Source organism: Pholis gunnellus (genome assembly GCF_910591455.1).
Source record: "Pholis gunnellus genome assembly, chromosome: 11".
NCBI lineage: Eukaryota > Metazoa > Chordata > Actinopteri > Perciformes > Pholidae > Pholis > Pholis gunnellus.
This window is the reverse complement of record NC_136538.1, coordinates 2,580,081-2,597,966: the sequence shown is the minus strand read 5'-3', so window position 1 is coordinate 2,597,966 and position 17,886 is coordinate 2,580,081. Positions and strand designations below refer to the sequence as shown.

The window sequence follows — 17,886 nt, the reverse complement described above, 5'->3', positions numbered from 1 at the left end:
AGGTTTTTAAAGGCCAGCATGTCCTGAAGGAGCAGTGACAGTTAGTATGTACTCTTCAGTACTTTAAAGGTGCTACCCGGTCAGAAACTAGGTCTGGTCCTGGTAGGCCCCCCCGACTTCCCACGGGATCAGCAAACTGTCCGTTGCTGCCGTTACACATCTAGATCCAACGCTCCAGAGGTTTAGTGCTGGCTGAATGCGAGTTGCTACAGCTAACTGCTAACTCCTGTCCTCTCTTTTGTTCTGTGCATAACTGATTACTGTACATTTAGCAGGGACCCAGAAGTGGACGTGAAATGCTGCCTAATTATTTGGAGCAGGGGTTGAGATCTTACCTGCCTGTCTACCTACCTACCTGTCTGTGTACCTGCCCAGCTTCCCACCTGCCTGTCATCCTACCTGTCTACTTACCTGTCTATACCCACCTGTCTTCCTACCTGCCTGTCTACCTTACTTTAAGTGAGGTCACAAGAGTAACAGGTGTCAGCTCCAGTCTAAATGGAACAGACTATCCAAAACTATCCAAGACTATCCATGGATCAGATTCATCAATGTAATGAGAGGATTGGATGTGTTTGGATGTGTTTGGAAGTGTCTGGATGTGTTTGGATGAGTCCTGGTCCCTGTGGTTAGCCCACATGCTCAGCAGCTTTGTGTCTCTTTGGGTTTCTCAGTCACAACTTGAACTCCTTCTCCCCTTTCTGTTGACAGCTCTGCTGCTCTTTGTGGCTCTCCAAGCACCACGGGGCTTCTCTGTATTCTCATGTTATCTATAGCTAGCTGTGTCATATATCTGGCACCTCAAGGCTGTTATATGGCATTATTGTAAAGATAAATTATTTACAGAGGCTCCACTGGCAGTCGTTGACATGCGAGCTGAGTATGAGGGCGTCACACTGCTGATCTAAAAAGGATACAACCTTTCAGCGGCGGGCGCGTGTGTGAGAAAAGAGAGAGAGAGAGAGAGAGAGAGAGAGAGAGAGAGAGAGAGAGAGAGAGAGAGAGAGAGAGAGAGAGAGAGAGAGAGAGACTCTTTCCTCGCCAACAGCGCGTCATTTTTAGCTCCAGCGGGTTGGGTGTCTGGACGTGAGTTCAGACCGGAGCGGACCATAGCCGGTGTCTCTGAATGTGTTTACCCGTCAACTAGCTATCTGTCGGAGGGGAACACTTCTCTGGAGGAGGGGGAAGCCGGTGAAGGTGTATGTGGAGGGCGTGGAGGAGATGGTTCCTACAGCAGGGTGGACCGGGTTCGTATCCCGCTGCTGTCTGCTCCTGGCCCTGTGCGTGTCTGCAGAGGTAAGCGGGCTGCTGCCTGTATGTTGTTTACGATCTGTCGGTGAGCCCGGACCGGGCTTTATTCTAGGACTTTGTCATTTCCTCACGATTGAGGAAGTTTCCTGGAAATAACTTCGGTTGCCTTCTAATTAATGACAGGCAAATATAATAATCTGAGGCACTTTGAGATTCTTAACAGTCGCTGATTCTTTGAATTAGAGAATTTCCTTGAAATAACATCAACAAGGCAACAGTCCACCTTAGAGCATTAGATCAAATATATAAAAAAGATGTTATTTTTTGGATAGTCTGTCTACGTCCACTAATGTGCACTTTAAGTCAAGCTGAGGTCTCGATGAAATCATTGAGATCATTTAAACTGAGCGCTCCACCCAAACTATACACATGCACTGGCGCTAAGTAAGTACAGACGAAACATGTCCACGTGCTGCAGTTTGTTATTTTATTGGTGGTTGTTCTCCTCTGTTTGCTTCATATTATCAGCAGGTCAAAGTCTACCCTCATTTTGATTCATATCACATTATTGAGCAGTTCAACAGCTCTTTCAGGTGATGCAGGTTTAAGTGTTTCAGATGGACTTCAGCCGATTGTAGCTACTCCCTCTAAACTCCCAAATCAGATCAAATCCAAATGTAAAGGTGGGGTTGGTAATCATCTTCAAAAACATGTTTGATATTTTTGTCATGCATTTTCATGACATCCTGCAAGCAATTAATCAAATCCTCAGACAACAAAATGAAAACAATCTGTGGTATCTGTGGCTGGACTGTGATAAGCCGTCCAATCATTTCATTCAGCCTGAATGGAACGATTGGACGGGCTACCTGCCTGTCTACCTGCCTGTCTACCCGCCTGTCTACCTGCCTGTCTACCTACCTGTCTACCTACCTGTCTACCTACCTACCCACCTGCCCATCTACCTGCCCTTCTACCTGCTTGTCCACCTGTATGTTCCCTAAACACCGTAGGGGCTTGCACACCGCTTGTATTGGTGGATGTTGAAAAACACTCATAAAATAACAAAATAAATATTGAATGATTTGTATGAATTGTTGTTTGAGGATACACATACTTTTGTGAATTCATCTAACGTAGAATGCATATTAATGTCCACATTGTTGGCCTCCCCAGACCTCCCTCCACAGTCACTCCCCAAATATTATCATTATGAATGTAACCAGCCAACATGGCTACTGTTCTTAACATGGCTACAGCTGTTAACATGGACTCATGTGTTCATGGGCACAATTTGACAGGCAGTTAGACCGGCTGGTATATAGGTATTAGGATTTTGTTCTTTTTTGCCAGAGCATTTGATTTAATGATTGCTGTTTAAAGATTATTAACAAAACAAATGTTTGTAAAGTACATTACCAACCCTAGCTTTAATTTGAGCAATATACTGAAAAAATGATTCTAGATTTAAATGTTAAAGGAAAACTGTCCAATTTGATACTGAATGATACTGATGATGAGTTGAGCTCATTTCATTGCACCTTGAACATAGAATACTCTCCTTAATCAGACTCCACTCGCTTTGGCTATCTGCAGAGTTATTAACAACAATGTCTGGCCCTTTGGAATCAAGTGGTCGCTGACTGGAAAGCATATACTGTATATTAGAACAATATCAGAACAGCAACCCAAAAAAAAGAACTTGGAGCAGTAACATCTGGCAAAACTCCACACGACTGCAACTGCTGCTGTAAGCATAAAATAAAATTAAAAAAATAGTCCACCGAAAAACATTTAACACCTGCAGGATTCATACGAATGGAATATGTCAGCTGTAGTCAGTTTGGTATCAACACAGATACAGTGGATTACATTGGAAATCCAGTTTCACAGCAAGACTTGTCAAAACATGTCAAACAATTAAATGCAACATGTATAGAAACGTCTCAAACTGCTCTAGCAGCATCATCACCTTATCACCTGACCATCTGTGTGCTTCGTATGTACCAAACATATTTTGCAAAAATAGGCCTGAATATAGATAAATACTAGAAAGGTGCCCTCAGTAGATTGCATTGCCAGAAATGCCTTTTGCTACTGAAGCAGATGTTGATCTCGTGCAGCCCCAAACCGGCCAGTGAAGAGGAGAAAACAGTCATGAAATATGTTTCCTCAATAAGTGTGATTCACCGCAACCAGGAGAGGTCTTGAACCTACAGTCATAAATGAGCACAAAAAATATCAGGCTGATGGGTCCAGTAGTATGAGAGATTAGCCGTGGACAGACAGACAGATACACACACACGCACACACACAAGCACATCAACTAACGCCTGGCAGAGATGTTAAACTCCTTCTCCACAGCTGTTTTGTCTTTGTCATATGTGCAGGTATATTGTTTGGAAACAAGTGCAGTGTTCAGGACAGGGGGCTCAGCATTGTGAAGGACACATAATCTCCTAATACACTGCTGAAACAAACTGGTTTATAAATGTTGTTGAGGAAACGCTAAAGTCAGTTCTTTAACAAATTTAACAATAAGGAAATTCTCCCATGGGCTCCAAGGTCTTCATTACCTACGATGAAAGTTGGGTGTGTGGCATGAAAACAGTGTAAAGGTTTTGTAGTTTGCCACACAGTAACATATGTCTGCGGCTTGATCACTTCTCTGCATTATGAAGAAAACTCTGTACTTGTTCAATGATTTTTGTTTTTTTAAATGTTCACAGGTCACTGAAGGTGGACACTTGGATATTGTGCAGAGTGCAGGCAAGTATCATTACTACCTGTTGTCAATAATGTTTTTCCAAAGCACATGTTTGCATGTACTTCAGTAATTCTAGTGAATGCCATATATTAGGAACTCCTTGAGGGAATTTCTTCACATTTTTTCAAGCGTCGACTTGAACTCTAGGATGAATTGATAAGAATTTGATGATCAAAGTTCACACCATCCAATTCTCGTGAAGGTTGATATCTCAGGAATAATTTATATATATTTGTGTATTTGTATTTTAGATCTGGATTAATTAAAGGCTGTCAATATCATATTCAGATCATTAATATCTCATCAACAACTATCGTCTCTGTAAAGATATAGAGGAGTCATGTCTACCTGAGGAGAGAATGAAGTCTCTCTCACTCTGTGTGTGTTGTTATCACAGCTTCTCTCTTTGTTCACATAGTCGCCCGTAAATGTTAGTGCACGTGAGCATGCCTTTCAGTGCATGTTAGTGCCTGTGAGCGTGCCCCACTGGTTAGCTCCCAGCCGCCGCTCTGCACTGCTCTCATATGGCGGATAAAACTGATAACGTCGTCACTGAAATGTAGCGCCCATCCTCCGGATCCCCCTTAGTTGATGCTGTCAGCTCAGTCTCAGCCATCGCCATGTTGAGAGCCGTGTGGAGGCAATAGATGCCGTGAATTCCGTAATGAGCACCTTTTAGGTCCTGCCCATCTTCAGTCACGCCATAGTTACTAATTCTCTTCACCCTCAGCAGACAGTCTAATGAAGTTTGCAGCCGACAATGTAGCCTTTATGCTCCTTCTGTCCGTTGTTCTCTCCAGCCCTCTCTGTCTCAGCTCTCTGCTGTCTCTCCTCCAGTCACAGCATGTCTGTATACAATAAACCAGTACACTTTAGTGTTCCACCCCCACCACCAGCAACAGCCTGTGTATCAATCCTGTGCCTATGGCTCACGGTCACAGTTAAAGCAGAGGGAGTCCATGTAGTTTACCTAATGTTCATGCTTCATGACTTATGGCAACAAGGCCTCAACACTAATGGGAACAAAGCCTCACTGACTTCATGCCTGTCAGATACTCCCGCTGGAAAATGGATGAGTTGACTGTTGAGTATTTTATGCTTGGCAGCTGTGTTGCAATCTACAAGAATCTACATGTGCCAGTGTTGGGTTATTGACTGTAGGAGTAAATCAGGGTTGTTCTTGTTCTTGTGTGTGTGTGTCTGTGTGTGAACTAGTCTCATAGCGTCTGCCCAGGATGTGGTTTTATAGTTGGCGGTGTTTCTGGTTGCTATTAAGTGTCTTCCCTGCATTTCTGTATTGTCTTGTTAAACCACCATCTGCCCACCAGATGAATGTGTGAAGTTTGAAATGTACTCTAGCCTCATAGAACTTGTTTTTAGCTCTCACTCCAGGATCCCATAACCCGAGGAGGGGTTTGAAAACGGCTTTTAATCCCACTGAAAACAGGAAGTCAGCAAATGAGGATCCTACTGTAGCAAAAATAAAGATCCTAATAGAGTTAAAAAGCAGTGATCATTTGAGCAGGTTAGCATTTGATTTATCTCAGAGGATCGTGTAAGCTCTGGATTCAGGTATGGTACTGTTCAAAATGTTTTTCCAGTGTTAAACCAATGATCACCTCTGAGCATTCATATGCCAGTGAAACAGAGAGGTACAAATAAAAGATGCACTCCGATCCTTTACTGAAGTGAACGTAACAACACCACAATTTAAAAGTTCTCTGTTACAAGTAAAAGTATTGCATTTAATTTTTTTACTGACAGGGCCAGAGTGTAGCAGGAAAGTGTTTTTATGACAATTATAAATGAAACATTCTGGCCATTATTAAAGGGGGAAAAAAGGACTGGTAGCTGCTGCAACACTCTGTGTGGACACCACAGCCGTGTTCAGTGAGCAGCCGTCAGGCGCCGCTCACACAGGTAGTGTGGCTCGGGCACAAGCAGCATTTTAAGCAGCTGTTAGAGGTGGAGCTCATCTTAAACTACTTTATATACAGTTGGCTAATTTAACAGTGTATCATATGTTATAAGCTCCTAATATGTTTTATATCTTGTTACAGCCTAAAGCACTGCATTAGACTTTTGTAGTTTAATGCAGTGCTTTATTTGACAGTAAAGTACCTTTTTGGGTTCCTAATACTGATATATTGTATTTACAATACTTACTGTAGTGAATTAGTTTTATACAGAAATAGTAGAAAGGATCCACAGTTGGTGCCAAATCAAAGATTTGAATAGAACAAACTCAACTAACACAGCACAAATCTACACTGAGGAAATAAAGGTGGGGAAAAAGAGAACCTAACATTACACACACGACACATAACCTCTACAGGGAATACAGAGCTGTTCTCTGCATAAGCAGCACACAACAGTAGAATCATTTGAGATTAGAGTCAAATGGTTGGACACACCATAAAGACTAGTTTTTTTATATCATAATTTACACTAATATTATTAAGCTTCACTAGTGGCCCCAAGAGGCTTTAAAATACATTACACCTCAAAATCCAAATTTTGCTCTGAACCAACGTGTTGGACGGACAAAACAAGCACCAACATTGGGTCCCACTCTTTGAGGGATACAATTCTTCAGTGAAAGACAATTGGTCTGTATGCATCCAACTCGATTTGGTGTTGTCTGTGTATTTTTTCTTAAATCTTGAAACTTATTGTTCTGTTAATATTCATGTAATGATATTTAATAGTGTATGATTGACCGACTGATGGTCTGTGTCTGCAGTTCACCTCTCCTGTTCAGAAGGATTTACAGAACTGGGCTACTATAACGGCTCCGTTTCCCACACGGACTCAGGCTCTGCCTGCCTGAAGTGGACAGGCTTCCCAGACTACATGCGGCAGTACCCGGGCCGAGGCCTGGGGGACCACAGCTTCTGCCGAAACCCAGATCGAGAGGTCAACCCCTGGTGCTTCATCAGGCAGAGCACCGGTGCCATCGGCTGGGCCTACTGTGACTGCCATCAGGGTGAGCTAAGGGACGGCACCAGGTATCTGAGGATGGATGGCTGAATAATGGAAAGAACATATGAATGGACGGATGAATGAAAGGGCATATGAAAGGATGGATGGATGGATGAATGGGTGAATGGAAGGGCATACTGTATGTATGGAAGGATGAATGGACAGATGGATGAATACAGACAGGTGGATGGATGGATGGATGAACTGATGAATTTATCGACGGTTGAGTGGATAGATGAACAGATGAATTTATGGACAGTTGGATGGACGGACAGATAGATGAATGAATAGAGGGATGGGCAGTCAGATGGAAGTATGGACAGACAGATTGATGGTTGTCACCATTTCCTTTTCCTTCCAGTAATGGTAGTGTTAACTTGCTTGGGGGCCCACAACAACCACAAACTTTGTGATAAGCACCTGTTCATCCCATTCTGTGCAGTATGTACAGGTTTCAAAGTTAAAATCCAGATTGTTGTGGTTGTATGACTAATTGTGTGTTCATTTTATATCATTAAACCTTAATTTAGGAATATGCAGCATATAAGGAATTATTTTAGAACTTTCAACTTGATATTGACACAGGGAACCTCTTCAAGATAGGGCCTCAAGATCAGGTAACAGAGCAGGACCCACCTTAAGGCTTTTATAATGTCAGCTGATATTGTGCTTCATTGGTGCATATACCCAAGTCAAACTTGTGATATTTGGGCTATACAAAAAAATGAAATTGAATTCAATGGTTCAGCAGCGACTAGCCTGCCCGATCTGCTGAGCACTGCCCAAGATTCAAACCCTGCAGTGGTGGTGAGATAATTTCCGACACGTTGATTTGAGATTTGAGTGAGCCAGAACTTGAGATCGACCCGGTTGAGGTCCCCACCCCAGCTGCCAACGTTCCACCGCTGCCTCCGGTCATCCTTGCTGAGACACAGAACCCCGTCTGCGGATGACAATGATGACGACAATATCTCATCAGTGTATGGTACATCAGTTTCCCACCGAAGCCTACCATGAACATCACTTTGCGACCGTAGAATTGCAACCAGCATCTGCCAAATGAATAATCGGATTCAGTGAGTTGCAGCAGCCGTGGGGCGTGTAATGTTTCCAGATGCCGTGGAATCTTGCCTTATATGGCTGGGACCCACATCACTGATAATGGCGCCCAAGCCCTGATCCATCCCCCAAATCTGGGGGGTTATGTCTCAGAAGGCGTGGGCATCCTCTCCAGACTTGGCTTCTGAGGGGGACTGGCTGAGGGGTGCTCGTCTGTCTGCACAGGTTTTGCAGACCATCCTTGGCGGCTAGAGCAGTACCCACCATTCCACTATTGCCAGTTACAAGTGGTCAGAGTTCCAGTGCTGTTGCAAGGAAAGGTGGCTAGATTGTGCAGTTGGGTCTATTTTGTCTTTTGTGCAGTGTCGTAGTGGCGGATAGAGGGCTGTGTTATGCCACTATTTAAGCTAGGGTTTGTGTGTATGGTGTATTGACTGTAACAACCCTTTCTCTCTCCCAACTCATCAAATACCGATGTGGTCAGTGCTCCTTGGCAATGGGAATCAATGCAAGAAGGCCCCCTTTAGCGGTTCTATGCTGGCCTTTCATCTAACTCAAATGTAAACCCTCCTGCAGCAGTAGTGGACAGTAAAAATATGTGACGCAGTATTAAGTGCACAAGAGTCTGCTTAGGGAGGGGTGTAGGATGGGTCAAATAAACACAGGACTTTCGTCTAGGGGACTGGTGTTTGTGTCCAGTGTGAAACCCAAAGTAAACTTTGACATTTCGCCAAAAGTAGTTAGTCACTTGAGTTGTTAGTATCGTTACTCGAGTCGCTAGAAAGTAAGTTAACATTGACCACACTCTTTTACTTAACCTAACCAAGTGGTTTTGTTGCCTAAACCTGTGAAGGCGGAAGTTGATTTTGAAAGGGCACAATGTGTATTGACATGCTATCTCGGCACAGTGAAAAATAACGCTAGAAGCGTACCAAGTACCTCAATCTTCGATGTCAAGGGGCACTGACGAAGCGTCGATATTTGACAAGTTGGGAGTGAGAATGTGTTGGTATATATGAAGTGGACATAGTCCCTGTAATGCCACCCATTGGTTTATGAACTATGAAGCCTTTGATTAGCCATTGCCATCTTGTTTTTTTGCATTCAGATGTGACACGAGAGGGTGGTGCTAAGTACAACCGAACAAGACATTTTTAAGCAACCAAAATGTTACAATTAACTTTCATAAATTAAAAACACAATGTTGTAAGACGAAAACACGGATGACTCCCAGACCGTACAACGCTGTGGTAGCGACCTTTCAATCACAAGGTAGGTAGGTCTAAGGCACTTCTGCATTGGCTTCATTATTCAGAACTGGAGGTTGCCACCTGGTATGGAGCCTGTGGTCCATCAAAGGGGCAAGGCCAAATGTACATGGCCATGATACTGCTTGCCACAAAGGGCTGGGTTGGCACAGCCTCCAGTGGTGCAGGAGGGCATGTGGAGCTGCTGGTTGGGGGTGTTGGACCAGGACTACCACTAAAGATTGCTGACAGGCAACTGGAGAAAGGACAGGAACCTGCTGATGTCACAGCTGTATTGCCGAAGATTGCTGTATCTAGCTGGGAGAGGATAAATCAACCAAGTAGCTTTAATATACCTTTATTAACAGCTACTCCTGCTGCAACTTGGATTTAAAGTTTTACAGTAAGAGCTATAGCCCACAGTTTCCTCTTGACTAAATTGTGTTCCAGCTCCGCCACAGCAGGACAGACACAAACCGCTGCCATGCATTCATTATCAAAGGTATCTTTATTTTCTTCTTCATGAATTGTAACAGGTTTAATTGTGTGTCATTTTCAGGTGCAGCAAGATTGGCAGGGGGGTCATCAGACAACAGTGGGCGTCTGGAGGTCTATCTGAATGGCCAGTGGGGGGCAGTATGTGACACACACTGGACCGACCGTGATGCCAGCGTCATATGCAGACAGCTCGGACTGGGGTGAGGGCAGTCTCATTGAGCCAGACATGTTTCTAATGACAATACCCATGTGGAGACAACTAGTTGAAACCATGATTGTGAACATTACATTACATTACATTACATTACAGTCATTTAGCAGATGCTTTTATCTAAAGCGACTTACAATAAGTGTATTCAACATCGGTATTCAAGAGAACTACTAGTCACCAGAAGTCATAAGTGCATCTTCTTTATAAACAAGCATCTAAGAGCATAAACCAGAGCAAACGTAATTAACGTAACTAATACAATAAGTGCAACAAACTAATACGAATACAATAAGTGCTGAGTGGAAGGCTCAGGGTAGCACTTCTTGAAGAGGTGAGTTGTCAGCCTGATGAAAGATGGGCAGTGACTCTGCTGTCCTGACGTCAGTGGGGAGTTCATTCCACCATTGTGGGGCCAGGACAGAAAACAGCCGTGACCGGATCGATCGGCCGCAGGGACCTCTGAGCGATGGGGAACCGATCGCCCCGAGGCAGCAGAGCGAAGTGGTCGGGCGGGGGTGTAGGGCTTAACCATGGCCTGGAGATAGGAAGGAGCTGTTCCTTTCACTGCCCTGTAGGCTAGCAGCAGAGTCTTAAACTGGATGCGAGCTCTTACAGGTAGCCAGTGTAGAGAACGGAGAAGGGAAGTTGTGTGGGAGAACTTGGGGCGATTGAACACAAGGCGAGCTGCAGCTTTCTGGACAAGCTCCAGAGGTCTGATGGCCGACGCCGGGGCTCCGGCAAGTAGTGAGTTGCAGTAGTCCAGGCGGGAGATGACAAGAGCCTGGATTAGCACCTGCGCCGTCTCCTCAGTGAGGAAGGGGCGCATCTTCCTGATGTTGTACAACAGGAATCTGCAGGAGCGTGTAACCGATGCAATGTTTGCTGAGAACAACAGTTGGTCATCCAGGGTCACACCCACCCAACAATGAATTCACTGCTGACAAAGCTAGAACCAATCTGACTTTTTTCAGTTTTGTTGAAGTTTTAGTTTGACTCACTGCCTCTACTTTGGGGAGTTCGGAAGTAATAGGAATGGTTTAGTTGAGTTGAGTTTTATTGTTTATAATACTACTATAAACTATATATGCTTAATTTTTTGCTTCATGATGTGTACCCTGGGGGGATGATGAAGCAGGAAGCTGAGTCGACCCCCCTCGAATGGCATCATTGATCCTGTGCAATTGACCCCTTTCATACCTTTCCTTGACCCCCACCATCCCAACACATCCCAACACAACCATCACCCAATCTTTCCTAAATCCTCATATTAAACTACTTTTATACTATACAAATGGCATGGTCATATGTATAGCTATACAGCAGTTTCCTTCTTAGTAGAGAGGCAAGGAGAAGTAGAAGTATATGAACCGATGCTGAACAAGACAACACAGTATGCCATCCGTCAAAGCCTCATTGCCTTACCCCACCCCAGGCTTGAAACTAAATAAACAGGAGGGGATTACACCATAGAGGGTGTAGTATATAGACCTTGGGAGCAATGCTCCAATTGCATCGAGCTTAGTATGAGTGGACAGAGTAGCTCCTATTCATTGAAATACTTAAAAATCTGTCTTTCATGTGACATTTGCATTGCCCTTGCATGATGTTTTCTGTGAGCATTGTAGCTTTCATGTCTCTGTATCTGCTGTCCATGCAGTGAGATCGGAACAGCCCTGCAGCATTCTTACTTCGGCCCGGGTTCTGTCTTCCACTATGAGCGTCTGGGTTGCCGTGGAAATGAGAATTCCTTGCTTGAGTGCCGGAGCAGGAAGTTTGTGACCAGCGATTGCAACCATGGCAACGAGGCAGGGGTGGTTTGTGCTGAACCTGAAGGTGAGACCAGGGTGTCATCTCAGATGATATTAACAAATACATTACTGATAAATAATAACAAATGTATTGTGGATCATGTTTACACATAATGCTGGATACATGATACTGTTGGTCACATAAACACAGTGCTAGGATCTTGTCTTCTTTCACAATAGTTTTAAGACCTCAATTGCTGCCAATTATAATGCAAAGTAACCAATCACTTTACAGAATTGAGTGGCTTTTGTTGGCTATGGTTGCTTCATCTCAGTTCAGGCCTCGACGGCAACATCTGCTAGGTTGGCATTGGCAACCATTTTGAGAAATTGGTAACCAATTCTTGGCCTTTGGTTACCATCAGGGCAACCACAACAGCAGAACGAGCCCCCCAGTCAGCTGTGTCAGCAGAATCCAGACAGACTGGAGGTCATTTCTGAAAGTACAGATGAAAGACAAGCTGATGTTTGCGTCACTTGAGGGACCCACAATCCAAGACAGTGCTAAAGGGTCAGAAAAGCAACATTTGAAAGGGAGAGAACAGATGAACAAGCAACCAGTGACTTGCTGGATTGATTTTGAGGGATCTGTGAAGAACATGACAACAACTGCACTGCTGGAGTTTGGAATACTAGGAATTAGGGTTGGACATTTTAAGTGATAACAAAGTGTCAGATAAAACACAAACTACTAAGAGTTCTGTTTGGTTACTGCAACAAAGATTTTATTCTTTTGTGGCAAATTTTCATTATTAAGCTGAAGTATAACTTCATAGTATCTTAACTACTGAAAATAGAAGTGACTAAAATTGGCAACTACAGCCTGGGAACCAATTTTAACAGTTAGTGTTCAGCCCTGCAGTCATTCACTGCGTCACCATGTCACATTTCTGTTGCATTTAAAAGCCTTTGAGGCAGCCCAGTGCACAATCATACACACATAAGTAAATAATACATTAGACAGCAGAGCTGGAACATGGGCCTCTATGGGGCCTGTGAAGAAAGTGACAAGTATTATTCGGATAGTGATTTTGTTTTGCTGACTAAAATGCATGGCTGAGGGGCACACAGGTCTAAGAGCACATGCCCACTACAGCAGAGACCCAGTGTCTGAAGTTGTTGCTCCATCTTTTGTTTTTTCAGGTACTGGTATCCCCCTGAGGCTGGTGGGAGGCCTGGAGGACTTTGAGGGCCGTGTCGAGGTGTACCGTGATAGCCAGTGGGGAACCATTTGTGATGACCGGTGGGATGACACTGATGCTGAGGTGGTGTGCCGACAGTTGGGCCTGGGGTATGAAACAACTGCTGTGCTTGACAATGAAGAAGAGTCAGGAGCAAACTATTGGCATCTCTTCTGCGATAAACCCTTTCAGTTTTGAAGTCTAAATGAATACTGAAGAGTATTTTTGTACAGTGTGTGACATGTCTTTAGCTGCATTCATATGTATGTACAATGAGAGCATCAAGAAAGAGAGTCAAAATCCAGGTAGACTTATACCTGGCCAATAAAACTGATTCTGATTTTGAGGTAACATGCATGTAGACAGTCTACCTGCCTACAGAAACAAGAGACAATCATTAACTTAATTTATCAATATCAATATATTGTGACCGACTTTCTGTCATCAGAGATCAGTGTACAAACAGATGAATAAAATAGCTATGAGCATGCACAAAGGCTTTTATTCTCAATAAGCTGTTCGTTGCATTATGTTTTTAAAACGCCAGATGGTTCATGATCATTACATTACATTACAGTCATTTAGCAGACGCTTTTATCCAAAGCGACTTACAATTCAGATTCACACCGTAGGCACAGCTACGGGAGCAATTTTTTATTTTTTTTGCTCAAGGACACATCGACATACGACTAGTGGAGCTTGAGCCGGGGATCGAACCGCCGAATCCTCTGATTGAAGGACGGCCCTGCTCTCCACTTAGCCACAGTCGCCACCAAGGTGATCAAAATGTACTGTGAAGAAGCAAGGAGACAACGAGAGCAACCAGCAACACTCCATAAACCAAACTCTAATTAAATATAAACACATAACTCATATTAATGGACCAAGTGCCGCGACCACTTGTGGGGCCCTACCGCATGACGTGCAAGCCCTGATAACGTCAGAAACACCAGGTGCAGGAACATACAGTGTGAGCAATAGTATTATAAACTGCATATAGCCCACATAATAGCATTCACCCTGATTTTATCAATATAAACACATGTGTTTGTGTGGAATTGACCTCGTGCTACTGTACACTTAAAAGGGGGTGTTTAGTTTATTTGTCCTGACCAACAGGGGCGTGGCCAAGGCATGGACATGGGCCCACTTCGGCCAGGGTGTTGGTCCCATCTTCCTGGATGGGGTTCAGTGTTCAGGCAATGAACTCTCTCTAGAGGAGTGTCCTCATAACGTCTGGGAGCAACACAACTGTGACCACATGGAGGACGCAGGGGTGTCTTGCAACCCATACACAGGTCAGAGCCAAGGAAGGAAACACACTGACGACACTGTAATCAATTCTGTTGGAAGCAACTGACCAGTTGTTAAACCAATATGATATGCCAAGGGAAACAAAAGGATAGAAACAGCAACATTTCTACTGTGGTTATTTGAGCAGGAATCCTCTGACAACAGATATCACTGTGAAGTGCTGAGTTTGCTTTCCTTCAAAATGTAATGTGCCTTTTATGTACCTTTTTTAAAGCAATTCACAACATAAATGTATTATTATTATATATTAATTTATTTACATTTGAATTCTAACTAGATATTGTTTCTAGAGCAGCAACAGTAATGCTTACAACAGCAAAGTAACTATATGAAGTCATTAATATCTTACAGAAATCAAATCTAAGATATCAATGAAATAAATACGATTTCTGAAGCTCATCAATACTCCGGTCTTTAATAATTTACCACCGGGGCCCATTTAATACCGAGTTCCGATACCCAGTCCGGTGTCCCGTTCTAGTTGTTACCAAAAAACCTACCAGGTAACAGCTACTAGTTTTTGCTGAAAGAAAACCAAAGAAGAGTGAGTCGAGTTGAGTAGAGCTGTGCCGTACCATGCAGGGGACATGCAGCAGTAGATGGCCTCCTTCACTCCTCTTTCAAACCAGTTGTCTTCACCGTCTAAAATGTGTACAAGATGTCCTTTCGCTGTTGGTAGACGGCTGCGTGTTGACCCCAGGAGTTGGCCCTTCCATGTCGTGCCACTACACTACAGAGGATTATTGCCTGAGACTCCCACTAGCTTTTTGTGTGGGTAGTGAAACGAAGCTAGAGCTAGTTGAGTTTCATTTAACTTAGCACTTCTAGATACCATAATCCTCCCAGGCATACTGTGATCTTAATTGAGCTAAAGGAGACACCAATACAAGATTTCTTATGCACTCAGTATGTAATCGAATAAAGTATTAGTGTTTCCCCTGTGTGGCAGCAGACGGTGCAGTTCGTCTGATGGGAGCAGACAGTCACTGGGAGGGCCGCGTGGAGATTTACCACCAGGGAGAATGGGGCTCTGTGTGTGACGACAACTGGACTGAGCTCAACGCCCAGGTAGTGTGTAGACAGCTGGGCTTCAGGTCAGTGCATCACTATATCTGACTCCCTATGGAACACCTCTGTGTATTAGGAGATTGTGTACTTCCATGTGATTTTATATTAGTCTACAGTAGGGATGAAGAACCATGTGCCATTATGTCTGCAGATTATCATTCTTCGGCACAAACATTTTATTTTCCCTGATAAAGCAAAATGAAAGCCTTTTCTTTTACATAGCAGAATTGTAGGAGCAGCACCACTCCTCAAGCGTGCCACCTCCTTCATATCCGGCAATTCACGGACAGGCCATCACCGTAGCCACAGTTCTCCTCCTCCATCGCCTTCGAGGATAACTCCAGTCTACTGCCATCGACCCGTCCACTATGGTCTCGCTAATATTACACAGTGGCAGCATCACCGCACTCCTGCAGGGTCCGCGGATGGCTTTCCCTCATCAAAAAATTCCAACCTGGCCGTAACGACCCTCAAAGACATTATAAGATGAAGGACTTCCTTTTGTCAGTAAAGAAAACAAAGGAAAGGTTTTCCACCATCTCATGTAAGCTTGCCGTGTCCACCGCTCTGTCAACACCAGCTCTTTTCTGGGTGACGTCATCACGCACACCCCAACAACACGCCGTGACATCAGCGCACCTGTTAAAGGGGCAATTCACCCATATCCTCAAGCTCAAAGAAAGTAGTGATGGGCCAACTGGTTCTTTCCCAGAATTCGTTCCTTTGGGTTGATACAGCTTAACCAGAAACCAACCACCAGTTCTGAAAAGTAAAGCCAAGTGTTAAAACTTAAAACTTGCATTCTCTCTACTGTCCATCAGGGGGCGACTCCTCTGGTTGTATAGAAGTCTATGAGGAAATGACTCTACTTCTCTCTTGATTTATTACCTCAGTAAACATTGTAAACATGAGTTTATGGTCTCAATCTCTAGTTTCAAGTCTTCTTCAATACAGCATGATCATGTAGTAAATGATGGTCCATTTAGAGTCAAACAGACCATAAAGCAGGGTATGCTTTAGTCGTTTCCACATGTCAACTTCAAGCTCATGAACACACAGAAGTCAGAAGAACATCTTCCGGAAATAGGAGCCCCATACGAGCACATGAATGCACCATTAACCTGCTGGGCCATCTGTCTCGACTCAATTTCAATACGTTCAATAATTTCAACCGTTACCTTTTGAATCCGGTCAGTCAATTCCAGTCTCGCATCTCAAGCTGCTAATTGGACTGTAAACAACGAGCAGCACGAGGTAAAGGAAGTCTTGGCTCAGTACGACAGCCTATAGGTTACAAGATTGGATGTGTCTGGAATACCTCCTCAGATCGGTCCTCAAAGCTTCCTGATCAAATGCACAAACTACCTCAACTTGCTCCTTTCAATGCAAAGGAGCAGCAGTTCTATTCCTTCGTGCTTCCTTCCTACATACCTAGTCCATCTGAGATCCTCACCTGACCCTAAGAAACCATGCAGGAGAATCAAAATGTGTCTGCTTTATTTGGGGAACTCCCCAGAATTCATGATGATTGGTGGGGGTAGGAACATCGATCAAACTTTGATTTGAGAGCATAAATGTGCTCACCAAATGTCATGGCAATCTGTCTATACCATTATGGAATATATTTTGTGTAAGTGAAAATTGTGATGGAAGACTGAGATTGAATGAAAGGCCACAGGATGACTACGGTCATCCACTGGGGACCATGCAACTCATTTGCCTTATTTCATATCTCCTTGCGTGTAAGATGCTGTCAAACTGTTTCTTTAAGGGGAAACACGCAGAGATTTAAACATTCACTTTTTCATGTTGGAAAACTTCTCCACAAAGGTGTACGCCCTAGTTATTTAACAGTACATCACACCATCTGTGCAAATACAAACTCCAAGGTATTGGAGTTTGTATTTGCTGTTAACACCTGCAGGCTGACAGCTGATTTCCTAAATTCCTCTCCCAATGAGACATTCAAGACAAATGACACCATGAATATTGACACCCAATTACATCGTTAATTTAGTTTTTTCTATTATATTGTGTACAAAGCTGATAGTTTTACGTTTGGATGATGTTTGAAGAAAAGTCATTTGATGACCTAAATGGACAGAGATTATCAGGGGAACATGAGAGTGTCAAGTTCTTTTAATGCTAAATTGGCCATTAAGTCCAAAAGGGTTTGGAGAATTGCTTTTAAGTACTTTGGCACGAGTGGGTTATCTTGGAGCCAGAACATTATAAAGTGTATTGTTGACAGACAAAAAGACCAACCGTCCAACATCACAATCAACAAATATGACTAGTTTAATGATTACATATCTTTTTACCAGATGATTTCAATCAGATTACTTCACCAAACTGAAATCAGCCGGTAGAGGTTTGTTTCAATAAAAACATATTGAAACAAAGCTTGCAGTGGCACATAGTTGCATATCTCTGATTAAATGAATATAAGACAAAAACGTTTTATTTCTGATCAAAATAAACACATACGCACACTTATTAG

General features: G+C 43.4%; 1 protein-coding gene across 2 annotated transcripts in view; it reads left to right on the top strand.

The window, feature by feature from the left end:
* The first annotated feature begins 1,073 nt into the window (after window positions 1–1,073).
* Window positions 1,074–17,886, top strand: part of LOC306703519 (neurotrypsin) — a 33,813-nt gene continuing 17,000 nt past the window's right edge. Inside the window, exons 1-8 of one of the 2 annotated variants that reach the window (XM_079169511.1) lie at window positions 1,074–1,296; window positions 3,981–4,020; window positions 6,762–7,004; window positions 9,866–10,004; window positions 11,673–11,848; window positions 12,967–13,114; window positions 14,124–14,302; window positions 15,271–15,412. In XM_079169511.1, the coding sequence (XP_079025637.1) occupies window positions 1,222–1,296; window positions 3,981–4,020; window positions 6,762–7,004; window positions 9,866–10,004; window positions 11,673–11,848; window positions 12,967–13,114; window positions 14,124–14,302; window positions 15,271–15,412 (1,142 nt within the window). In that variant the 5' untranslated portion in view covers window positions 1,074–1,221. Of the gene's footprint in view, window positions 1,297–3,980; window positions 4,021–6,761; window positions 7,005–9,865; window positions 10,005–11,672; window positions 11,849–12,966; window positions 13,115–14,123; window positions 14,303–15,267; window positions 15,413–17,886 lie in introns of both variants that reach the window. The other variant, XM_079169510.1, reaches the window with a different exon arrangement.